At 42.0% G+C, this 27,367-nt stretch overlaps 1 protein-coding gene across 2 annotated transcripts in view; it reads left to right on the top strand.

Moving 5' to 3' along the window:
- LHFPL6 (LHFPL tetraspan subfamily member 6) overlaps window positions 1-27,367 on the top strand; it is a 217,508-nt gene that overhangs the window by 187,549 nt on the left and 2,592 nt on the right. For both annotated transcript variants that reach the window (XM_040340360.1, XM_040340361.1), the window contains exon 3: window positions 12,586-12,684. In XM_040340360.1, coding sequence (XP_040196294.1) covers window positions 12,586-12,684 — 99 coding nt within the window. The remainder of the gene's footprint in view (window positions 1-12,585; window positions 12,685-27,367) is intronic.

Genomic DNA, 27,367 nt, shown 5'->3' on the forward strand with positions numbered 1-27,367 from the left:
GATGGGGGCAGTTTTTATCGGGACAATTTTGATGGGGCCAGTTTTGATGGGGGCATATTTGATGGGGGCAATTTTGAGAGGGCCGTTTCATGGGGCAATATGATGGGGGCAGTTTTGATGGGGCGTTTTTGATGGGGGCAGTTTTGATGAGGCAATTTTGATGGAGGTAATATGATGGGGCAACGCTCAGTCACTGGTGGAGATTTTTGCTGATTTCTGCTCTCCCAGCATTTCATAGTTTGTGAAATGATAAAGATCCCAGTCACACCTGGATGGCAAACACCCAACAAGCATAGCTCCCCCATTGATTTCAGTGCATTGCCCTTTGACCCACAAGCGTGACAAAGTAGCTCATGATGCGTTCCGCTTTGTTTTATTTCCCATGCATTTTGTCACATTTCTTGTATTGGGGTCTCACGTTTGGGGGGACACTTACAATAAATGACACTACAAGCGTGAGGCACATATTTTTGCATGTTCCGGGATTGCGTGGAAACGTGCATTTCTTTGCGCGTTACCGCAACGAGCAGATGTGATCGGAGACTGATATGGTGGAAAGTTTTCACCGCGCCATTCCCTGTTCCGCCATATTTCCATTTTTTAGAAGCGGCAGACATGTGTACAGTGTTTTCTTTGGATGGAAATGTTGGAAGAAAGTTCTTTCTCTCTTTTACCCCCGAGTATGAAAAGCTTTGAATGTGAGCAGACAGGGAATGTCTATGAATACGGGACCTTCCTAAGATGAGTCCCCGCAAACCACAAACCTTCCCAAAGTTGCAGGAGGGGGAGGGGGTCCCCACAATTTCAAATTTCGACACGGGAACGACGGCTAAAGTTAACATTGGCTAGGCCAGCTATTTGTTCGACTAACTTTACGCCGGAAAAAGCCTTACGTAAACAACGTAAAAAAATGCGCCGGGCGTACGTACGCTTCTGAATCGGCGTATCTAGTCATTTGCATATTCTACGCAAAACTCAACGGAAGTGCCACCTAGCGGCCAGCGTAAATATGCACCCTATGATAGGACGGCGTAGGAGACTTACGCCGCTCGTATCTTAGCCTAATTTAAGCGTATCTGGTTTCCAGAATATGCTTAAATTTACGACAGCATCGATTCAGAGTTACACCGGCGTATCTACTGCTACGCCGGCTTAACTGTCTCTGAATCTAGCTATTACAAATTATCTTCAATTGATGAAATTCTCAATTTTGGTATTCCATCTTTATAATCGCTATTTAATTTGCATTCCAAATGGCTCTTTTTTCCTTTTCTCAAGAGCCATCTAGAACCTCACAATTATCTCTGGTCAGAATCTAGTCCTATTTTAAGCAGTGATAACTAGTGTGATAATCTTTCTGAACTTTCCCCAATGGATTGTCTGTAAAGAATGACCTGCCTATGATTGACTGTGAAAAGTGAAGGAGTCAGAGTGAAATCGAACCCATCATTTCTAATTAGTGTGATTTTCTGCCTTGTAATAGGACAGGTTTATGAGGATGTGCTGTATAAATGTTCTTTTAATGCTGACCATCTATCTGATCTCATGTACTTAATTTCAGTTCAATTTCTCCCTATATCTGAAGAAAAATTCATTATTCGCCTAGATATTTTTATTAAAAAAAAATAATTTCTGAGAGCTATGAAACATAATAATTTCTTTTGTAAAATGAGGCAATGTACAATAAGGTCTGGCCTTTAAATATGTTTACTATCAGTTTTCACATCATATAAACAATTGAACTAATTTAAAGCAAATCTAAAATTAAAATAACTTAGAGTGTAATGCCGCGTACACACGACCGTTTTTCACGACGAGAAAAATGCACATTGTTTAATTGGTCGTGTGTAAGCTCCAGAGCATTTTTCGCAAAAAATGGCCATTAAAACTTTAGAACCTGCTCTATTTTTTTTTGTTGTTTTTCACGTCGTCATTTTTCTCATCGTGAAAAACAGTCGTGTGTAGGCTTTAACGACGGGAAACAAGCGCATGCAAGTTATGAGAAGGAAAATTTGCATAATCAGCCCAAAGGTGGCGCCATTCGAATGGAACTTCCCCTTTATAGTGCCGTCTTACGTGTTGTACGTCACCGCGCTTTGCTCGAGCATTTTTTATCACGATCGTGAGAGGAACCACATTGAGAAAAACTTCGTTTTTTTCCATGACATGAATAACGTATAAGGACTGAGGTGAATATGTAATAATATATGTAAAGCGCTGCGTAAATTGACAGTGCTATATAAGTACCTGGATCACATTGTAGCTTTCCAGTCCTTAGATTTTTTTTTAAACTACAAATCCCATCAATCCATGATGTAATGGAGATATGAACAACGGTACACGTGTTTGAAGTACAGCCTGTGTGACTACAATGGAGAAATTATTGTAAACACCATGGCTCCCTTCAAAGAAACAATGGAAAATAGTGTAAACACTATAGCTCGCTTCATAGATACAATAAAGAAATTAGTGTAAACACCATGGCTCAATCCATAGATACAATGGAGAAATTATTGTAAACAGCATGGCTCCCTTCATAAAAACAATGAAAAATAGTGTAAACACCATAGCTCGCTTCAAAAGATACAATGAAGAAATGAGTGTAAACACTGTGGTTCCCTCCATAGATACAATGGAGAAAATAGTGTAAACACCATGGCTCCCTCCACAGATACAATGAAGAAATGAGTGCAAACACCATGGCTCCCTCCACAGATACAATAAAGAAATGAGTGTAAACACCGTGGCTCCCTCCACAGATACAATAAAGAAATTAGTGTAAACACCATGGCTCCCTCCATAGATACAATGGAGAAATGAGTGTAAACACCATGACTCCCTCCATAGATACAATGAAGAAATGAGTGTAAACACCATGGCTCCCTCCATAGATACAATGAAGAAATTAGTGTAAACACCATGGCTCCCTCCATGGATACAATAGAGAAATGTGTGTAAACACCATGGCTCCCTCCATAGAAACAATAGAGAAATGAGTTTAAATGAGTGTAAACATCATGGCTCCCATGGAAAAAGGAGTGTAAACACCATGGTTCCCTCCATAGAAACAATAGAGAAATGACCTGGATCTATATAAGTACCTGAAATAAATACTGTATTTATTGGCGTATAACACTCACTTTTTTACCCTGAAAATAGAGGGCAAACTGTGCCTGCGTGTTATACGCAGGGGCTGTGAAAAGTTTTTTTCTGAAACTCCTCTCGTATAGTTAGGGTGCGTGTTATATGCCTGTGCGTGTTATATGCCGATAAATACGGTAAATAACAAAAATGCCATAAATCTATCTCCTATTTTGTAGACGCTATAACTTGTGCACAAATCAATCAATATACGCTTATTGTGATTTTTTTTTTTTACCAAAAATATGTAGAAGCATACAGATTAGCCTTAACTGATGAAGATTTTTTTTTTACATTCTTTTTGGATATTTATTATAGCAAGAATTAAAATATATATATATATATATATATATATTTTTAAATTGTCGCTCTTTTTTTGTTTAAAATTACAAAAAATAAAAACCACAGAGGTGATCAAATACCACCAAAAGAAAGCTCTATTTGTGGGGAAAAGAAAGGATATAACTTTTGTTTGGGTACAGTGTTGCATGACGGCGCAATTGTCGCTTAAAGCGACACTGTATCGCAAAAAATGGCCTGGTCATTAGGGCGGCAAATCTTTCCAGTCCTTAAGTAGTTAGGGGGAGTAATTGGGGGCAATTCAAAAACAGCTCAACCTTGTTTTTGTATCACCCCCCCCAACCACAAGTGTAAACAAGGCCTTGTAGTATACTGTATCACAAATTCTGTTTTCTGCACTTCAGGTAGTATTGCTACTGTATTCATTCAAAGCACCTTATGGGGAAAAAATGATAATTATTTCTCAATACATTCACTTTTTTCTGACTTTTTGGCTGTTCACATCAAAATCCTACTTAACAGTCAGGCGGATGGGAGGGACAGGAGTAAAACTGCCTCTAGCACCGACAGAGTTGCCTAGTCCTTGTATTAAACCTCTGAAGAATGTGTCTGAGGATCACGTGATTTAAATCCTTTGGAGACCTGAGATTGTCTAGAATTGTATTGTCTGCTTGTAAGAAAACTCTTTTTAGTTCATGGAAGAAGATAAGATTTTATTTTTGTCAGCAGAGTAACACATTTCTGTCCACAATGTCAAAATAATTATTCCTGGGAGCTCTGCTTCTTCTTCTTTCTTCTGCACAGAAAAATATTGGTTTGTGCGTCCCGTGTAATAGCACATGGAAAGTAAAAAGACAAATTATGGTAATAATGATTTCAATGAAGATCTATTCCTTTGAATACTTATCATCATATCTTCATACAGAGCAGATTATACATTATTATACCCAAGCAGAATTTTACACTTAATAAGCAGATATAAAAGTATCTGTGAATAAAGAGATCGTTTGCTGCTGCAATCTTAAAACAAAGGGAAAATAGTTATCGACAAAAGGCTAGCTATGCTATGCTATTACTCAGATAAAGGCACATTCAGTTTATAGAAAAAAAACACTACATTTACAGAGAGATTATAACATGATCATTTTTTTATTTTATTTTTGGTATATAGGATATTTTATATTTGTTTGCTATACATATACATTCTTTGTATAACAATTTAACATTTAATTAATGACAAAGGATTGCCAGAGCACTAGAGGCTAGCTAAAGTGACAGCTTAGCAGATGACTCCTTCCATGATTGAAAAAGCCATTGAATAAGACCCCATACCCACTATTAGATTTTCTGCAGATTTTTGTCTTCAGTTTTACCAAAACCATATAATATGAGGTCAAACCTTAAGGCCCCTTTCAGACTGGGGCGGGAGCTGCGGTGGCGGTATAACGCCGCTAAAAATAGCGGCGCTATACCGCCGGAATTGCCGCGGGTATCAGCCGCTAGCGGTGCGGTATTAACCCCCGCTAGCGGCCAATAAAGAGTTAATACCGCCCGCAATGCGCCTCTATAGAGGCGCATTGCGGGCGGTATTGCCGCGGTTCCCATTGTTTTCAATGGGAAGGAGCGGTGAAGGAGCGGTATACATGCCGCTCCTCTCACCGCTCCAAAGATGCTGCTGACAGGAGATTTTTTTGTCTCCCGCCAGCGCATCGCCTCAGTGTGAAAGCCCTCGGGCTTTCACATTGAGTCTGCAGTGCAGGAGTTTTTCAGGCGGGATAGCAGCGCTATTTTTAGCGCTTTACCGCCTGAAAAACTCCTCCATGTGAAAGGGGCCTAAGTGTTTCAATTTGTATGCAATCAGGATGGCTTTGCACTACATGGTTTTGGTTAATCTAAAGACAAAAATCTGCAGAAAATCGAATAGTATGTATGGGGTCTTAGGAATGAGTTACTGATCATGACAAGGGCTCACCCGAGGCCAAAGTCTAATGCCGCGTACACACGATCAAAAAATTGATGTGAGCTTTCGGTTGGAAATTCCGACCGTGTGTAGGCCCCATCAAACTTTTTCTGTCGGAATTTCCGCTAAGAAAAATTTGAGAGCTGGTTCTCAATTTTTCCGACGGGAAAAGTTCTTGTCGGAAATTCCAATCGTCTGTATGAAATTCCGACGCGTATGCTCTGAATCAATTTGACGCATGCTCGGAATCATTGATCTTCATTTTTCTCGGCTCGTTGTAGTGTTGTACCTCACCGCGTTCTTGACGGTCGGAATTTCAGACAACATTTGTGTGACCGTGTGTATGCAATACAAATTTGAGCCAAAATTCAGTCGGAAAAAAAACGGACACTCAGTGACACCAATGATGGGGCACAGTTTCTTCCTTCACCTTCCAATGAAGCAATGGTGGCATTATTTTTCCCACTGACGTTGGGACCTTTTCTACTCCCAATAGCCACAGTCCGGACGCCCTGAAGTCTGAAGAACATTAAACTGCCCATTTGTTTAGAAAGTCTGGAGACCCCTGATCTATGGTGTTGTGGCAAGCAGCTATGCCAGTATGCCAGGGTCATACCTTTGGGTTCCAATAAATGGTAATAACAGCAGAAGACTTTTTCCTGTGCCATCAGCCACAAACATAATTCAGCCTTGTCTGAGATATATTTGAACAGCAATATATAGTAGCACTGCGTATACATTTTCCTGGAGACCTAGTTATAGAAAGATGTTTTTAATCTCACAGTAACAGGCTTGACAACAAATAATATCCGTTTCTATATTTAACTTATGACATATTTTCTCTGTAGTTCCCTTCCTTTATGAACCACCTGTAACACTGCAGCAATGTCTCTGATCTATTGATGTGGAGCTATTATCTTTTTTACACGATCAAACTAAACCTGCACTACAGCAGAAAATAGAAGACGTTTGGTTAGTCTGCGGCATTAATGCCTTGAGCTCGCTCACCTGAAAGTCAACACTTTGTAGGTCCAGGAATGGGAAAGTTTCCACAAAATGTTCCAGTTTGAAGGTTAGGCTTAGGCCTTGTACACACGACCGAGTTTCTCGGCAAAAACCAGTAAGAAACTTGCTGGGAGATATTTTTTTGCCGAGGAAACCGGTCGTGTGTACTTTTTCGTCGAGGAAACTGTCGAGAAACTCGACGAGCCAAAAAGAGAGCAAGTTCTCTACTTCCTCGACGGGAATGGAGAAACTTGCCTTGTCGAGTTCCTCGACAGCCTAACAAGGAACTCGACGAGGAAATTTATGTGTTTTGCCCGTCGAGTTCCTCGGTCGTGTGTACGAGGCTTAATATGATGTTCTTAAATCATTGAAGAGAACCATAAATTGTCTGCAAGGGTTTTCAGCAAGTATTTGCGAAATTCCTTTACGTGGCAAAAATTTCTGCATTGAGTCTCCATTCCCTAAGGATCCCCGCTGACTAGCTGTTTGGACACCTGTTCTATAAATGCTCGGGCCTCCACAGCTGCTATTTTCGGCGCTTTTAGTGCAACCTTGATACGACATTATACATGTAAAACCAGAGCTGTGTTGTACCAAAAAAGAAAAGAAAAACACACTCATCAACACTATGGTTTATTTGGGTAAGTCGCCTCTCAAAACAAGGCGCCAAAACACTAATGTGATAGTCTGTTTTAGATATTCTGCTTCTGAACCAGACTTCCAGACAATATAGATAAATTGGGGTATAATGATCTGTATATGGTAGTTCTTATGCCGCGTACACACGATCGGAAATTCCGACAAGAAAACCGTGGATTTTTTCTGAAGGAATGTTGGCTCAAACTTGTGTTGCATACACACGGTCACACAAACCTTGTCGGATATTCCGACCGTCAAGAACGCAGTGACGCACAAGACGTACGACGAGCAGAGATCAATGAAGTTCAATAGGCAGTTTTGACTCTTCTGCTTGATTCTGAGCATGCATGTTTTCTTGCACGTTGGAATTGCATACAGACGACCGAGCGTCTGATTTTTGTCAAAAGGTTGTGCCAGGATTGTGTCTTGCATACTAACGTTACACAAATTGTTGTGCCACAAACACAAACGTAGTGACGTACTACGAGGAATTTTAGCTCTCGAGCGCCACCCTTTGGGCCCTTCTGCTAATTTCGTGTTTGGCGAGCATTGATTCCGAGCATGCCTCTTTGTACTTTCGACTTTTGACCATCCGAAAATCTGACGTGGAGCTGTCGTTTGACAAAAATTTACTCGCCTGTCATCCAACATTTGTTGTCAGAAAATTGGACAACAATTGTCAAAAAGGAGCGTACTAATAGTAAGAATTTCGGACAACAGTCTGTCAACAGATAATCCCCTTCCCGAAAAATCGAACCGTGTGTACGAAGCTTAAGTGTTCTGACTATATGGTATCCAGGTATCCATCAGCCCTAAAGTTTATCTAAGGCTAGGTTCACACTGCGACCCGCGTTTTGCACAAACACAACAGCCCGCACACAGGGTCGGTGCAAGGATTTTTGGTAACTCAGGCGAAGGAGCATTTTGTGCCGCCCCCCCCCCACCCGGCACGCGCACACCAGTTATAGAGAAACAACAAATCCCAGCAATAATACATTATACAGCGCAATGGAGAATACCAGCAGCTATAGAGGAACAACAAATCCCAGCAATACATTATATAAAACGCAATGCAGAATTCCAGCAGTTACAGAGGACTACAAATCCCAGCAGTGCAGTGTGCCATTTTATTTTTTTACAGGAAACTTTAAAACAGGTCGGTCCCCCTTACCTGTTTCTGACCAATCTGTGCACCGGCCGGCTCCCGTCCCGAATCCCTGAACAGGTTGCCGTCGCCTGTAGGATGACGCCGCAGGCTGCACTGCCTGCTGGTGCGGATCCGGTCCGTCCGTTGCTCCGCCTCCTGCAGCCCTCGCTCCTTCACATCATGCAGCTGAGCTGAGCGGACAGGGGAACCAAGGGTGGGGTCACTTGCGTCACTCACTGCGGTGCCCAGTGTGGTGCAATTGCCTGTGCGTGCAGCATGCCAGTAAGAGTAATGGCACCCAAAGACATCCAGCACATTTTTCTGTGCGGGTGGTCTATCTAGCCCTGTAGAGAAAAAAAATCACTTTACAGTTCTTCTCTGGTCCGGTCCCAGGCTGAGCTGTTAGCAGCGGCTTCAGTGTGCAGGAGAGGCAGCGGACAACGGAAGCCCCATAGTAAGTCGATGGGTGACATCACGTCCCAGGCATTTTCCAGCCGTTGTCGGCTTTCTCCTGAACACAGAGGGCACTACTGGAGACTGGACCTGGATGGCTTCAGAATAGTTACAGTAAGTATAGCAATTTTTTTTTTTCTATCAGGGCTTCCATCTTCACCCGAACCTCCTTGCATGTTTGCAGATGCCAGCCAAACCCCAATGACTTCACTCCCGCGCATGGGAGACATGATTGCGTTACAGCACCCCGGATTGATTGCACATTCAGTGTGCCCTCACTTCAGAACGCAGTGTATATGTGGTGGTGATGTCACCAGCTGAAGAAATTGTGAATATCTCCTAAATACTGTAGTATAAGCTTACCTCTAGGTACAAATGACCAAGCAGTGTTTACTACTGCTTTACGCACTTACGCACTTGTTTTTCTGCACTGCATGGAAATGTCCTGCCTTTTGCAGGCGCACATGGTTGCCGTTAATTCCTAATGGCACCCCAACACATCTACCAAACACAGGTGCATTCCTGGCCAGCAAAATGCACACAGTACCATATGGCTTTGTGCAGCGTGAATTTAGAAAAATGGTGTCTGCAGTACTTTTGCGCATTCCAACACGTTGGGCAACCCATTGAAATGACTAGGCTGCAGAAAACACGGCGTGCAGGCAAGCAAATGTGTGCGCTCCGACGCATCCTTATTGTGTGAACGAGGCCTTAAAGTTCACAACTGAAATGTGAACAGGATGGAAACAGTTGCCACACTTCTATATCCAGCAAAAAGAAACAAAGTCTAAAAAGCTGACTCCCTCCCGTGATCTTGGAAAAGATTGAGAGATTACTTTAATTCACTTCTTATCTCATGGTGCAATTATTTTCTGTGTACACAACCCTCTGCTGCGCCTCACACTTACTGACATAATTATTTTTAATTATCTTTGATGTTTGGTGAAGCAGAACCTTGAACAGTTCATTAGGTGATGGCGGTCTCACTTGACTGGCGTTGAAGCTGTGATCTGGGTGTCTCATGATCCAGCGTGTTCTACGTGTGGGGTGCACAAGTTGTATTGTGCTGGTGATGGCACACAACAGATGCTGCTGTTTGGATGGCACATTTCTCTTTGTTGTACGGGGCATCTTAAGTATTCCATCTTGGCTCTGGCAAATTAGTGATTGTGGGCTTCTGCTTGTCTCTTGGCCCAAGTTTCTGGCTTCATCCATCATGCAGAAACTCATGTAAGAGTAATTACTGCCATCTGTGTCTGTTGGGTGACTCTGTCTTATTGCTTCTTCCATGTATTCGGAAAACAGGTCAATGTTCTGTGTATTTTGTCTTTGTGTAACTGTCAAAGCGCAAATTCATCTGCAAGTCACTGTACACCAAATACTACATAATACATAAGGGTGGATATGATGAACTGGGGCATGTGTACAATAGAATTGACAACATTTTAACCACATCCCATCTGGTCCAATTCCGGCGCTTCGCACCTACATGTAAAAATCGTAATTTTCTTCTAGAAAATTACTCCCAAACATTATATATTTTTTTACCAGAGACCCTTGGGAATAAAATGGCGGTCATTGCAACTTTTTATGTCTCACGATTTTTTATTTTATTCTTTATTTTATTACATTTTTCCTTTCTGTTGAAAGGAAATAACATGGTGACGTCATCGCGTACGACGAGCATGCGCTCGTCACATTTGATGGTGTCGCCGCCATCTTGCTTCACCCTACCTATGCCGTGGAATCTACCGCGCATGCGTCAAAGTCATTTCGAGCTTTCGCGGGTTTCCACGGCGACAGGCAAGTATACACACTCTCGGGTTTCTCGTCGGGAAACAGGCCGACAAGAATCTCGACGAGAAAAAAGAGCGCAGGTTCTCTTTTTTTGTCGTCGAGATTCTGGACAGATTTCCTGAAAAGAAACCTGAAAGCCTCGTACACACGAACGGGAATATCGGCAAGAAGCAGTTTTCTTGCTGTTTTTTACCGAGAAAGCCGGTCGTGTGTACGAGGCCTAAGTGTTTGTGGGGTCATGTTAGACCTTACCTAGATGTGGTTGTAGGATACGGTTATGGTTCAATTCATTCAATTTAACCACTTAAGGACCGCCTCCTGCACATATACGTCGGCAGAATGGCACGGCTGGGCACAAGCACGTACAGGTACGTCCTCTTTAAGTGCCCAGCCATGGGTCGCAGGCGTGCGCCTGCGACCCGGTTCGAAGCTCCGTGACGCGGGACCCGCTGACCCGATCGCCGCTGGAGTCCCGCGATTGGTCCCCGGAGCTGAAGAACGGGGAGAGCTGTGTGTAAACACAGCTTCCCCGTTCTTCACTTTGGCGCCGTCATTGGTCATGTGTTCCCTTTTATAGGGAAACACAATCAATGACGTCACACCTACAGCCACACCCCCCTACAGTTAGAAACACAAATGAGGTCACACTTAACCCCTTCAGCGCCCCCTTGTGGTTAACTCCCAATCTGCAATTGTCATTTTCACAGTAAACAATGCATTTTTAATGCATTTTTTGCTGTGATAATGACAATGGTCCCAAAAATGTGTCAAAATTGTCCAAAGTGTCCGCCATAATGTCGCAGTCACGAAAAAAATCGCTGATCGCCGCCATTAGCAGTAAAAAAAATGTTTTGATAAAAATGCAATAAAACTATCCCCTATTTTGTAAACGCTCAAAATTTTGCGCAAACCAATCGATAAACGCTTATTGCGATTTTTTTTTTACCAGAAACAGGTAGAAGAATATGTATCGGCCTAAACTGAGGACATTTTTTTTTAATATATATAAATATTTTTGGGGGATATTTATTATAGCAAAAAGTAAAAAATATTGCATTTTTTTTCAAAATTGTCGCTCTATTTTTGTTTATAGCGCACAAAATAAAAACCGCAGAGGTGATCAAATGCCACCAAAAGAAAGCTCTATTTGTGGGAAAGAAAAGGACGCCAATTTTGTTTGTCAGCCACGTCGCACGACCGCGCAATTGTCAGTTAAAGCGACGCAGTGCCGAATCGCAAAAACTGGCCAGGTCCTTTAGCTGCCTAAAGGTCCGGGTCTTAAGTGGTTAAAGATGAACTTCAGAAAATATATATTTTGTTAAATGTTACATTGGTCCAGTTTGGGTACATCTAATTCTTCATATCTCACATCCGGAGGGGGATCTGAGGATGCAGAAATTCACTGTGGTAGCCTGTAGTACATTCAGTCAGCGCTGGTCTCTTCCCATTGCTGTTTGAGCAACTTGTTATCTATATACTGAAAACAGGGGATCGCTCACTGAGCACCTCCACCATTCAGGAAACGTCTTGACATTTTTTTAATGGCTACAAGAAGTTCTCTGATTGGACGAGGCAGCAATTGTGACGTCATTCACCCCCTTCTCCCTTGTCCAGTGAGAGAATGTGCTTTATTTTTATTGAACAAAAAATATTCTCTGAATGAGACCAGCGCTGACTGAATGTAGCACGGGCTACCACAGTGAATTTCAGCCCTCTGGATGTGAGATAAGGAGAAATAGATGGAGCCAAAACATAGATATTTTCTGGGGGTTAGCTTTAGGCAAATTGTGTCCATTCACCTTGCAGTGATGTCTTTCAGGGGCAGTTCACACCAGAATCGCACGTGTGATTTCTGTGTGTTCCCCTGCAGTGCTATTCATTTGAATGCCGCCTTTCCCGTACCGCGTTCTAAAGTGAACTTTTTATCTTAAATTTTAATTGTAAGGTATATTCACTTTTATATTTGTCAGTAGATAATTTATTGTGTACAATCTAATTGTAATGTGTGTGACTAGGTGGTTTATACCTAGAGATCAAAAGCAACTGCAACTATGGATTTTCTGTAATTTATTCAGAATTTTTTTTTTTAATTAAAAATTACTATAAGAAACACACTTATTAAGTTGTTTATTTTTTCACATAGGGCTGCTGATTGGATCTGGTTGTGCTCTCTATCCTCTGGGCTGGAGCAGTGAGGAAATTCGGCAAACGTGTGGAAACCTCTCAGCACAGTTTGAATTGGGTAGGTACTGATTTCTCAAGTTGATGTTTGTTAAAATATTGCCAATGTCTTAACTCGATCTGGACTAAATTTGATGGGTAAAAATCCACCGGCCTACACAAGACTTTCTTCCACTAAAATGTCCCCATTATGTAAATTGGATATCGGCCTAAACTGAGGATTTTTATTTTATTTTTTTAATTGGGATATTTACTATAGCAAAAAGTAAAAAATATTGGCCCGGATTCTTGAAACACTTACGCCGCGTAAGTGTAAATGTGCGCCGTCGTATCTCTGCGCCCTACCCAAAGAACTAGATACGCCTGAAATTAGGCTTCATCCGACCGACGTACGTTTCGTAGATACATTACACCGCCGCAAGTTTTCATCGCAAGTGCCTGATTCACCAAGCACTTGCGTGAAAACTTACGCCGGCGGCCTCCGGCGTTAGCACCACGTAATTCACAGGGGCGTGTGCCATTTAAATTAGGCGCGCTCCCGCGCCGGACCTACTGCGCATGCTCTGTTTTGAAATTCCCACCGTGCTTTGCGCGAAGTGACGTCATTTTTTCGAACGGCGACGTGCGTATCGTACTTTCGTATTCCCGGACGTCTTACGCAAGAAGAACATTTTTTTAAATTTCGACGCGGGAACGACAGCCATACTTTATACAGCACATACGTGTGCTGTGTAAAGTTAGGGCAGATAAAACGACGACTAAAATTGCGACGGGAAACTAGACTAGCGACGACGTACCGAACGCGAAAAACTGTTGTGGATCGCCGTAACTGCTAATTTGCATACCCGACGCTGGAATACGACGCAAACTCCCCCCGGCGGCGGCGGCGGTATTGCATCCTAAGATCCGACAGTGTAAAACAATTATACCTGTCGGATCTTATGGATATCTATGCGTAACTGATTCTATGAATCAGTCGCATAGATGCTCTGAGAGATACGACGGAGTATCTGAGATACTCCGTCGTATCTCCGCTGTGAATCTGGCCCAGTGTGTCTATTAATAGGTGAGCATATACAACACAGAGGTTTAAGAAATTACAAAATGTATTACATAAAAATAAAATGACATTGTCATAAAACCACTTAGACCATTGATGAATGCTGATTACAAAGTTAATAAACTATACTGATGCTGGACACCAACATGTTTCGCAATTAAGCGTCGTCAGGGCGCCGCATCCATCTATCTTTGTATCTGATCATACAAAACAAAATACATGTCATTAGTATAAGTCTACATTCAAGAATTTTATACAATCAATTTCATATATTATATATTCATGCTCACCTAGGTGAGCATGAATATATGAAATTGATTGTCAATAATTCAATGACCTGAGAAACGATGTTATAAAATTCTTGAATGTAGATTTATACTAGGGTTGTCCCGATACCACTTTTTTGAGACTGAGTACAAGTACCGATACTTTTTTTTAAGTACTCGCTGATACCGAATACCGATACTTTTTTTAATGTCATGTGACAGTGACGCATTGATGGCTGGCACTGACAAACGGCACTAAAGGTTAAAGGATTAGGTGGATTGCTGGTTGATCAATTAAGCCCTTAAACCTGTTGTCTCAATTCAGAAGTCCTTTGATAAAAGATACCAGCCAGTCTGCAGCCCTAGTAGCAGGACAGAGAAAAAGGAAGTAATATTGTGGGCACTTGTTGGCATACTTCATACAAGCAGTTATGCTCTACTGTGATATAATAATCAAAAAAACTTGTGTGAGAGAACATGGACTGATTCATTTGTGGTTACAGTACAGATTGTTAATCTAAACTACATGAAGAAGGCGATTGCCTGATCCGATACCTGGGAGAGAGAGATGCAGTGTGTAATGCCTGTGTCTCTGTATAATGCTCAGACGGCAGCTATCCAGTGTACAAAAGCCGTGCCTCCTCTTCGTCCTCGTCCATGATAGGGGAACTCAGTTTCCCAGCAATGAGTTAGTTTCCGCCTATCACGGACATCCTCTCATCCTCGTCCATGGGATGAGGATGAGAGGGTGTCCGTGATAGGCAGAACACTGACTCACTTGCTGGGAGTGTTCCCCTATCACAGAGGAGGAGGCGCGGCTTTTATACACTGGATGGCTGTCGTCTGAGCATTATACAGAGACACAGGCCCTTTCCCCACGCATCTCTCTCTCCCAGGTATCGGATCAGGCATCGGGAGCATTTGCGCGAGTACAAGTACTCGCGCAAATGCTCGGTATCGGTCCTGATACCGATACTAGTATCGGTATCGGGACAACCCTAATTTATACTAATGACATGTATTTTGTTTTGTATGATCAGATACAAGGATAGATGGATGCCGCGCCCTGACGACGCTTAATTGCGAAACATGTTGGTGTCCAGCATCAGTATCGTTTAGTAACTTTGTAATGAGCATTCATCAATGGTCGAAGTGTTTTTATGACTATGTAATTTTATTTTTATTTAATACATTTTGTAATTTCTAAAACCTCTGTGTTGTATATGCTCACCTATTAATAGACACACTGGGCCAGATTCACGTAGGTCGCCGCATCTTTGAGGCGGAGTAGCGTATCCTATTTACGCTACGCCGCCTTAAGTCAGAGAGGCAAGTGCTGTATTCTCAAAGCACTTGCCTCCTAAGTTACTGCGGCGTAGCGAAAATGGGGCCAGCGTAAGCGCGCGTAATTCAAATGAGGATGAGGGGGCGTGTTTTATTTAAATGAATGGTGACCCGACCTTATTTGACGTTTTTTACGAACGGCGCATGCGCCGTCCGTGTACATATCCCAGTGTGCATTGTGGCAAAGTATGCCGCAAGGACGTATTGGTTTCGACGTGAACGTAAATTACGTCCAGCCCCATTCACGGACGACTTACGCAAACAACGTAAAATTTCAAAATTTTGACGCAGGAACGACGGCCATACATAACATTAGCTACGCCACCTAGGGGGCAGCTTTATCTTTACGCCGGCATACCTCTTACGGAAATGGCGTATCTTTACTGCGACGGGCAAACGTACGTTCGTGAATCGACGTATCTACTCATTTGCATATTCTACGCCAAACTCAATGGCCAGCGGAAATATTGCACCCTAAGATACGACGGCGCAGGCCGTCGTATCTTAGGTAGGTTTAAGTGTATCTCAGTTTGAGCATACACTTAAACATACGACGGGCTTAGATTCCGAGTTACGTCGGTGTATCTACTGATACACCGGCGTAACTCTTTGTGAATCTGGCCCACTATCTCCAAAAGGTCCTATTTATTCTGAGTAGGCAATCGCCTGCTCAGTTTGTTTCTTTTCTCCATTTTAATACTTCAAGGACTGGAGTACCGTGTATGTTCTGGAAACTGTCCAACTACCGGTACATCCATTCAAATATTCAATAGAGTGGGGTAGTTGAGCCAGTGTCCAGCTGGACATCTCTCAACTAGAAGGGTTGCTGGTGGCCTGTAGATAAAAGACCTATCAGTTCATTATCAGTGGACAACATCAATGATGACCTGTTTCTGAAGACATTTGCCTTTAGTATATGCACCTTTTATTCAATAATAACATAAGTGGTCAGAGATGTTTTCAGATCTGATTCCACTAAATGTGGTTTTGGTTCCTCCTTATTTTTAAACTACATTTCTTCAAATTCATAATTATTTAATGATTGTCTCTTCAACACATTTTGACTTCAGGCAATGCTTTGACTTTTTTTTTTTTTTAACGCCAGCCTTCTATAAATATCTTTTCTCAGGAGGAATTTCATTCCGTCTCACATACCTGTTTCTTTATTTTGACTGAACTTCATACTCGCTAATCACTTTGCTTTGATTTTTTTTTGTGTTACGTTTGAATGATCTCCCTGGAGCCTGTGATGAACATTAATTAATTCATCTAGGAGAAGAAGACTCTGGGGGTTCATTTAAATAATTGTCGCTTGTATATAAATATTCAAGACCGTGTTAGAGAGATATACATCTACACATAGTGCTGTACACAAAGTAAAAGACTTCTGTTTAGGGAATATATATATACTTGTATCACATGTCTTAAATCATGATGTTTATACCTTAAAACCTTGGTTTGAGAGTAACTTGGTTTGAGAGCGTTTTGCAAGACAAGCAAAATGTTTATATAAATTTTGCCTTGATATACAAGCGATGTCTTGATATAAGGCTTTCGTACACACGACCGAGTTTCTCTGCAAAAACCAGCAAGAAACTTGCTGGGAGATATTTTTTTGTCGAGGAAACTGGTCGTGTGTACATTTTCATCGAGGAAACTGTCGAGAAACTCGACGAGCCAAAAAGAGAACATGTTCTCTATTTCCTTGACTTGAATGGAGAAAATTGACTTGTCGAGTTTCTCGACGGGTTCACAAGGAACTCGACGAGCAAAACAATGTGTTTCGCCCGTTGAGTTCCTCGGTCGTGTGTACGAGGCTTTAGAGTAGCGCCATTTCAAAACTGAGTATAAAAAAGAAGAGAGGCTCCTCTAAGTGTAGCAATATGGTTACATTTGATGAAGGTACAACATTTAGCAATTTATTGCTATACTTAGAGGTGCTTCTCTTCTATACCCTGTAAAAGAAATGCTTTGATATACAAGTGCTTTGGATTACAAGCTTGTTTCTGGAAGAGAATTATGCTCGCAAACCAAGGTTTTACTGTATCACCATATGGCATACATAAATTCATAAGCTTATACAACTGGTTAGCAAAGCATAAAAAGTTAGATCTTGATAGGAGTGGGAGCCCACTGTATAAGAGATTACACTCTAGTCTGGGGGTCTCCAAGCTTTCTAAAGAAAGGGCCAGTTTACTGACCATTAGGTGTTAGGGGGGCCGGACTGTGCCAAGTGGGAGTAAACAATGCCTGATCTTTGGTATTAGGGGGAAAAATAGTTGGTGACAGCGGGAGGAATAGTGCCCCAATCCTCGGTGTCAGTTGCAGGAGATATGCCCCATTGTTGGTGTCAGTGGCAGGAGATATGCCTCAAAGGTCGGATAAAAACAAGCAAAGGGCCGCATCTGGCCCCAGGGCCACAGTTTGGAGACCACTACTCTAGACTAATAACAAGAACTAGAAGCTGAAAAATGTTACATAACATTTATACTTATAGTTGCACAACATAGCATTCAATCTTAAAGTTTATGTCCAGGCAAAACTATTTTTGGCTAGGGAAGTGAATTATCCAGTAGCCTGTTGGGTTCTACTGCTATCCTGGACAATGTTAGATTAATCTTCACTTCCTGTTCCAGTGACAATATTTTGTCCAAACACATCCAGGAATTGCTTATTTTTTTTTTGTTTTAGATAGAGTGGGGAAGAATCCAAAACCTTATCTGGTTCTACTCCTATCACAAGCTCCATTGGAGAGATTTTCCTTTACTTCCTGTGCTGGTAACAGGACACCAGACAGGAAATAAGGGTACATTTTCAACGTCAACAGAGAAAGAATTAAAAACACCTTATTTTCTGTTGAGTGGGGGAGCATTGTTTTGGGGTCTGTATCCAGTTTAAGGTATTACCTGTCTGGGGAAATTTTTGTCACCTGGACTGATTGTAGGAGAAAATCTCTTCTATTGCAGAAAGCAGTGAGCAGGCAAAGGCAGTAAATGGTTATGTTTGGTCTTCAAAGTTAATGGTCTGAGAATAGGCACAGATCTTCAGTAATATACGCATACACCTAATATAAAAGGCAGAGAATGAGCACTCCTCTTGTACAGATACTGTTGAATAAGTTGTAGGCTGAGTTTTTCTGACTTGTTTTTACTTTTGTTGAGTTGAAGTACTGTAACTGTAAAAGACATTTGAGATTTTGCTGCCAATGCTCCTCTCCCCTCCTATCTAATTGCTGAATGTTATCTCAAACTCGCTGATAGGCGCCAGTTTTTTTAGCAACAACACCATGAAGGCTAATTGACTGAACTTGTCTAACATAGAGTAAGCAAGACCCAAATCTGCTGCCTGAAATTCGGGAAGATGGAAACCATCTCATAATCATTGTGATGTACTTGGTGATGTAAAGTGGGTATAATACAATTTAAAACACAAAAGTATGTGAGGAAAGTATGAGTTTTTTTTTCATAAGGGCTATTTGAAGGTGAAGGGTAGAGAAAAAGTCTTCCAGGCCTAGGTTATGCCATTGCCAGGGGCAGTCAGACCTCGTCTCTTTTCTAATCCTAGCAGTGTGGAGCTAATTCCTAGCTCTTCTAATCTGGTGTGCTTTAGCACAGAGGCATGGCTTTGCTCAAAGGCTTGTTCCCAGCTGTAAGCCACACTGAAAACATTTTTGCAGGTATGCACTGGGAGGAACAGAGCCGATACGCTGATCCTAGTGCATGGCATAATTTAATTATTTATTTATTTAAAAAAAATAAAAATAATTGTACAGGAATCATAGTTGAGGTGGTCTCACTGCGAAGGTCTCAAAACCATATTAGAACCTGGTAGAAACTCACCTTAAAACCCAACTCCAGGATATTAGCAACCCCCCCCCCCCACCACCACCAAGTCCCGCCCCCACCCCCCCCCCCCAACTAACTGCTGGTATGAAGAACAAAATGCCCATTTTACTTACCTGAAGCCACAATCAAGTAAAAATCCTTCTCTCTTCTTTAGCGGGTTGTTAAATAGGGTGTCATAGCTCAGTTGGCCAATCAGGGCAGTGGGTCGTGGAGCAGGTAGTGCCAAGCTCCTGCCTAGCGGTGTGGATACCCCCATTGGCCAATCGTGGCATAGATTGTGAAATGGGCAGCGGTGGAACACTGCCTAGTAACAGGGACACCTTCTGCTAGTTGCCCAGCGAACAGCCAACACTTGGAAAGAGGCCGAGTAGCAGATACAGCAGGAAGGAGCAGTTGAAAGTATAGGAACATTCCTTTCACTCCCAAAAACATGGACGTTGCTGAATGGTGGAGTATTGACAGTAGTTCTATGTAGAAGTATTCTTTTTATGAAGCAACGTTATTGTCTTGTATTGTCTGACCAAATGTAACACCTTTCCTTTCCTTCTCCTTTTTATGTGTTTTTATCAGATTTGTACAATAAAAAGAACAATCAATCTGAATATCAATTGGTAGCACTTGAAAAGTACCAGCAAATTCTCTTCCATTACGAAATTTCTGTATCCAAATTTCATAAAACTGTTTTTGGCCTGACACATGCTTTAACAGGCATACAGAAGAATTCTCATCTCTATGATAAATATTTTACGATCCAGACTAAACATCATCTTTATAATGTGGGTGTTGAGGTGGGTAATTTCTACAAAGTAGAAGTAGGAAGTTCCCGTAAAGCAGCTCTTATTATTTGATGGTAAGGTTTTCTTAGAGATACAGCTGATATGTTTTCTTCCTCAGCCGACCTTTATCTCAGCTCCAGAGAAGGATTTATAATAACACGCAAGGCTTTAACAAAAGCATAACCAATTTTCTGCTTAGTAATCTCTCCAAATGATTTATGCGAGTGGTAAATAATAATTGTGCATTTCTATGTGCTCTTAAGTCTGTGAAATTACAGACCTTCTCGAAAGTGTTCTGGAAACAGGACGACGGGAACATCAACACGTTTATAGTTCAAAGTAGCACATCTTTCTGCTGGATATCCTATAAATGGGAAAGCTGATTAAATTCAAGATGTTGTTCTCTGATTTTTACTGTACATATCATCAATGAGTTCTAAAAGGAATAATGGGCCAAATCTTCAAAGGAGATACGCAGGCGGAACTGCTGTTCAGCCTGCGTATCCCTGTGGCTATCTTTGGAAACGATCCTCAGAAGGATTTTTCCAAAGATAGTCAGAAGATCCGACATCTGTAAGACACTTACACTGTCGGATCTTAGGATGCAGTACCGCATCCGCCGCTGGGGGCATTTCGAGTCGAAATGCCGCTTTGCGTATGCAAATGAGGACTTAGGCAGATCCACAAAGCTTTTTAGCTTTGTGTTTTCTGCGTAAGTTACGCTTTGCATACGTAAAATTAGGGATGCTTTTACAAGGCCTAAACTGTTTAGACCTTGTAAAAACAAACCTTTTTTTCGATCGCCGCATTTTTTTTTAAATTTCAATTTTTTTTTCCCGGCGCGTATTTTTTTTTTTTACCCGACGCAACTTTATTGTCCCGTCGCGATCCACAAAGCCCGGCGTAAAGTACGTTCGAGGGATGCACGTCGGGAAAAATTACGTCACACGCATGCGCCGAACGTCCGGCGCGGGAGCGCGCCTCATTTGAATAGGAATCGCCCCCTCGAGCAGACGACCGCCTTGCGACGGAGGCACTTAGGTTACACGGCGTGTCATTTCTAGGTAAGTGCTTTGTGGATCGGGCACTTAGGTAGAAATTTAACGCCTGTGTAACTTAACTGCTGAAAGTTAAGTTAGGCAGGTTTTTTGAGAATTTGGCCCAATAGACATAGAATTCCAATGGTGTTTTTATGTACAGTTGTGCTCATAAGTTTACATACCCTGGCAGAATTTATGCTTTCTTTCATTTTTCAGAGAATATGAACGATGATACAAAAACTTTTCTTTCACTCATGGTTAGTGTTTGGCTAAAGCCATTTATTATCAATCAACTGTGTTTACTCTTTTTAACCCCCCTGGCGGTATTCCCCAGTCTGGCTTGGGGTGGAATTTCAGAACCAAAAGCGGTAACCCTGAGCCAGACTCGGGATCGCCTCGCAGTGTCCACAGGCAGGGTTTACTTACCTTGTCCCTGGATCCTGCGATGCCTCCCCGCTGTGTGATCGAGCGGTGTGCTCCTCGCTCGATTCACAGTGCCAAATGCCGCCGAGCTCCAATCCCTGCGACATTACAACGTACAGGGGCGGAGATCGGCGCCAAATTTAAAAAAGTAAATAAACACAATACATACAGTATACTGTAATCTTATAGATTACAGTACTGTATGAAAAAATACACACCCCCTTTGTCCCTAGTGGTCTGCCCAGTGTTCTGCATGTACTTTTGTATAATAAAAACTGTTCTTTCTGCCTGGAAACTGGAGATTGTCCATAGCTACCAAAAGTGTCCCTTTATGTCAAAAGTGGTTTTAGACCAGCTAGAAAACAGCGATAATAAATTAGAATCACTTGCAGAATTGAGCGATAGCGATTTGTGGGGAAATTCGTTATCAAAAAATTTAAAGTAATAATTTTTATTATTATTATATTATTTGTTATAATTATTTATTTATTATATTATAATTTATGATTTTGTGTTTCAAATTTTATTATACCCGGGATGTCTACTAGACTCTTGTTTGGACAGATTTAAGTGAGTTATTTTTAAGAATTACAGGCCTACAATATAAAACGCCAAATTTCCATGCAAAATAATGGTACCGCTTTCAGCACCTAAAATCTGAATTAATCCTACCGCCAGGGAGGTTAAATTATAATCACAACAGAAACTACCCAAATGTCCCTGATCAAAAGTTTACATACCCTAGTGATTTTGGCCTGTTAACATGCACACAAGTTGACACAAAGGGGTTTGAATGGCTATTAAAGGTGATCATCCTAACCTATGACATGTTTGCTTGTAATCAGTGTATGTGTGTATAAAAGGTCAGTGAGTTTCTCGACTCCTGACAGACCTTTGTGTCTTTAATCCAGTGCTGCACTGACATTTCTGGATTCTGAGTCACGGGGAAAGCAAAATAATTGTCAAAGGATCTGTGGGAAAAGGTAGTTGAACTGTAAAAAAATAGGGATATAAAAAGATATCCAAGGAATTGAGAATGCCAATCAATTCAAATTCTAATCAAGAAGTGAAAAATTAGGGGTTCTGTTAAAAGCAAACCACAGTCAGGTAGACCAACTAAAATTTCAGCCACAACTGCCAGAAAAATAGTTTGGGATGCAAAGAAAACGCCACAAATAACTTCAGGTGAAATTCAGGACTCTGAAAATATGTTGTGTGGCTGTTTTCAAAATGTGCTCTTTTGGATTGAGATCTGGTGACTGTGGAGGCCATTGGAGTACAGTGAACTCTTTATCATGTTCAACAAACCAGTTTGGGATTATTTGAGCTTTGTGACATGGTGCATTATCCTGCTGGATAGCCATCAGAAGATGGGTACAATGTAGTCATAAAGGGATTGACACGGTCAGCAACAATACTCAGGAAAGCCATGGCATTTAAATGATGCGCAATTGTTACTAAGGGGACCAAATTGTGCCAAGAAAATATCCCCCACACCATTACATGACCACCAGCCTGAACTGTTGATACAAGGCAGACCCTACCATATGAATGTCACAACTGAAATCGAGACTCATCAGACCTGGTAATGTTTTTCCAATCTTCTGCAAATTGTAGCCACGGTTTCCTGTTCTTACCTCACAGGAGTGGCACCCACTGTGGTATTCTGCTGTTGTAGCCCATCTGCTTCAAGGTTAGTTGTGTTCAGAGATGGTATTCTGCATACATTTGTTGTAATGAGTGGTTATTTGAGTTTCTGTTGCCTTTCTATCATCTCTAACCTCTGACATTGACAAGGCATTTTTGCCTTCACAACTGCTGCTCACTGGATATTTTCTCTTTTTTGGACCATTCTCTGTAGACCATAGAATTGAATGTTCGTGAAAATCCCAGTAGCAGCTGACAGCTCGTGCAGGTGGATTCCAGCATTCAAAGCCTATGTGAACAGCAGGTAACACAGGGAAGATCGGAGATGACATCACTTCAAGGTGTAGGGTGAGAGGAGGCGGCTTCGAGTTCGGAGCATGCTTGGATGGCCTGAGGAAGGAGCAAGCATGCTCGAAATGTGAAGCCGCCTCCTCTCACCTTGCACCCGGAAGTGACATCATCTCCGATCTCCCCAGTGCTCCCTGCTGTTACCATAGGCTGCGAATGCTGGAATCCACCTGCAGGAGCTGTCAGCTGCACTTCAGAGACATGGGCGTTTAGGAGAAAACCACCTCTGGATTTTGCTGCAGGATTACTATCATGCTTGTGTTTATGCTCCCTTTGTGAGTAGTTTCACTTTTGACGTATCATTAAATGGTTTACCAATACTGCACTTCGAGGCGCTGTGTATCCTTTCCTTTGCTGACCAAAGACAAGCTTGAGGACCAGGAGAGTCAGGATTCTGCATACTTGTTTTGGAAAATAGGTAAATAGAAGGTATTTGACCCATTGGATCAGTATAACAACCAATAATCTAGTATTTTCAAAAGCAAAGGTGAGCATTGTCAGCTTCCACCCTTCCCCAGTATTATTATACAGGATTTATGAAGCACCAGCACTTTGCAACATAAGGGCAGACAGTACAATTGTACAATTACAGTGCAGTTCGATACAGTATGAATTAGAGGGCCCTGCTTATTAGAGTGTACAATCTAAGAGGGAGGGTTAAGCAATACAAAAGGTAATAAATGTGGGGGAAAATAATAGTAGTACAGTTGTTAGGTGGAGGCAGGATAGGCCTTTCTGACAAGAAGGATGTTTAGGGATCGTCTAAAAGTGGACAGTGTAGGAGATAGTTGGACAGATTTAGGTAGGGGGTTTGATAGGATGGGAGAGGCTCGGGAGAAGTCCTGGAGGCAAGCATAGGAGGAGGTGACAAGGGAGCGAGAAAGAAGGAGGTCCTGGGGAACGATTTGGTTGGCATTTTGAGACTAGGTTAGTAAAGTAGCTGGTGGCAGAGTTGTGGATGGCTTTGCAAGTTGTCAGTATTTTGAATTTAATTTGCTGGGAGTGGAAGCCAGTGGAGGGATCGGCAGAGAGTGGTAGCAGACACTGAAAGGTTGGTAAGGTAGCTGAGTCTGGCAGAAGCATTCATGATGGACTTAAGGGGGGATAGTATATGTAAAATAAAGCCAATATGGAGGAGCTGCAATGGTCGAGGTGAGATCACCAGGGAGCGAATTAGGAGCTTTGGGGTGTCAGTACAGATGGTTTCCCTTTTAAAGCCCATTTCCAGGATTTTTTAATGGATACACTACCTGCTAAAAAAAAGAGCTCTGCTTTCATACTCGCCTCCTTTTGGCATTATCACCCACAGACTCAGCCGTCTGCTGTCCAGTAGTAGGCCTCTTTTGGGTTAAATGATGCCCAGTATCATTCAACCCACTTCTGTGAGTACAGTCATTAAGCCTCCCCTGCCACCACGATACCCTGCACTCACAGTAAAAGGATGTGGAGAACTACACTGATATCATGACATCAGTGGCACTTTCTGCATCATGGAGGACCTCCTAATGCCCCGTACACACGGCCGGGATTTCCGATGGGAAAATTGCGATGAGAGCTTTTGGCCGGGAATCCCGACCATGTGTATGCTCCATCGCGGTTTTTCCGATGGGAAAACAGCCAAAAACGGCCAACAAAAAAAGAGAACTGGCTCTCTTTTTTCCTGTCTGGATTCTCGACTGACTTTTTCCCGTCAGAAATCCCTGCCGTTTGTAAGGCGGCATAATGCTGGAGAGCGAGAGAACCCTGCATGTCATGTTATTAGCCTGAAGACATCAGAAAAAATAGATAAGCATAAAAAAATGCATGGGTGAAGGGAAGGACTAAGGGATGTGTAGAAAATTAGTTTTAACAAAGTTCACTGAACTGTTCACATTAACCTTTTCCCTTGAACAGTTTACAGTCTAGTTCATGTGTTGAATGCAGAATTCTGTACCTCCTCCTGATATAGGGAACAACAAGCCTCTTGTGTATCCGCTGACAGCAACTGAAAAGAAAGCAGTCATGTTTTTAGTGCATTGGCTACTTGGCTCTTGGGTTTTGTACAGCCCCAGTCTATCTGTCATACTGACATTGAACATATGTTTACAGTGCAGTGGTAAAGTTCATGGGAAATACAGCTGTTGATAAATTCCATGGTTTGGATATTTCATGGAAGCCCAAGCACAGCTTGGTTCCAAAAAGGGATATCGCCTTGATAGGACTAGGAACCCGAGCTATGTGGTAGGGAGAAATGACATGAACAACTTAAAAAGTGGTTGGGAAGGCAAAAGCTACAGAACTATATTGTTGTCAGTGTTCCCAGTGTACAGAGATACACTGGTGATTAAATTAGAAAAGGGCAAGGCCAAAACTTTATTAAACTTTTCCAAACATAACGTTACCAATAGCTGTGACAGGTATACTGTGAGCACACACAAACCATAAACTTGCATAGTCCAAGAGGCCTGCCCCTACCATCAGTGCCAGACAGGCGTTAGACTGACCTCAGAATTTAACTTGAGGGCATAGCCCATTAAAACAAGTCAGTTTCTGGCAAAGTCAAAACTACCAGTAAAGCTGTGACAAAACATTATATATATATATTTTTTAAATGTTCTATTTGTAAAACCGGTACAAGGCCGTGCGGGCCGACAAAGGAAAAACACAATACAACAACGCTCACAGTGCAGTATACAGGAATACAGAATACAGTGCCTGAAAACCATAGCGGGCCTCTAGTCAAGCACACCCCGAAGACCACCAGCCCCAAATGGGGCGCGTGTCCCCGGACTGTGCCCGTAGGCCACCGCCGCCTGCGTCCCTGGCAACACTCCGCAGGGGGGGGGGCCTTACCGGGGTTGGTGTTGCCCACTGCGAGCTGTAGCTCGGTCAACGTGATGGGCTCTTCGAGCAGGGCCCGTGTTTCGGCTGGCAAGATGGGCATTCGGGAGAGGGTGATGTAGTCTGACATACTGTCTAGGGGTGGGGACGTCGTTGGTAGATTATACAAAACATTATATTGGGTGATTGGACAGATAACTCTTCTGTCATCTGAATCTCCTTAGGTCAGATGGCCATGCCTCAGCATAACCTTTTTCTAGAGTTCAAGCCCCGCCCCATCATCTCATGTAGCAATTTGGATCAACGTCCACTCTAATGCAATGCTTTCATCAGTCAAAGCTACCTTTGCCTAAAGGAGTTAATGGGGCCTTCATAATAATTGCCTACCTACAACTCATCAGTATGAAGGTGATTCTTTGCTGGACTTTAGTGCTTGGTTGGCATTTGTAAGCCTTATATTAAATGTTGTAATGACTTTTTTTCACAAATTATGTAGATCTTGGTCTAGCACATAAGACCACAGTGGGATACATCCTGACTTCTTCTGAAATATACTTAAATATTATTAGAGATTATACACTCAGCAAAGCAAGGAAGGAAAATGCTGATGCAATGTGTGGATGTACAGCGGATAGGTCTGAGAAGTAGATAATCCATTGCTTATATCCAGCGCTGTGGTGGAGAGTAATTATTTCAGTGATGACGAGGGCCTTGGTTATGCTGCGGCATGGAAACGATCAAACTCACAGTAAGAAATTGCAGTTGAAAAGTGATTAGTGAATCTAATTGTTGTGGGTCAAAACACAGTTTTAAGGCACTTTGATAAATGACGTTCATAATGCGAAAAGCCATTCTGATAACACAAATATCAACTTTTGGTGTATTACGATGCACAGGGTACTTAAAATAGTTTAACTGCTTTGAGCTATTGTGGTATAGTATCATGTAAATAAGTCTTCAGATGTCAGATCCATGTATTTGATACATGTGTATTCATTCATCATAAAATTCCGCTGAATTTACTAAATGCAAACAATGGGAAATCACTAGCTATCATGTACAGAATCTCATAATGATCTCACAGACTCTTCAGAATCCTGCCCTGGCTTCGATAACATGTCATTTGAACCTTAAGAGAACCAGTAATAGCTGGGCTTGTATAAGAATAAGAATAT

Source organism: Rana temporaria, chromosome 2 (assembly GCF_905171775.1).
Source record: "Rana temporaria chromosome 2, aRanTem1.1, whole genome shotgun sequence".
Classification (NCBI taxonomy): Eukaryota; Metazoa; Chordata; class Amphibia; order Anura; family Ranidae; genus Rana; species Rana temporaria.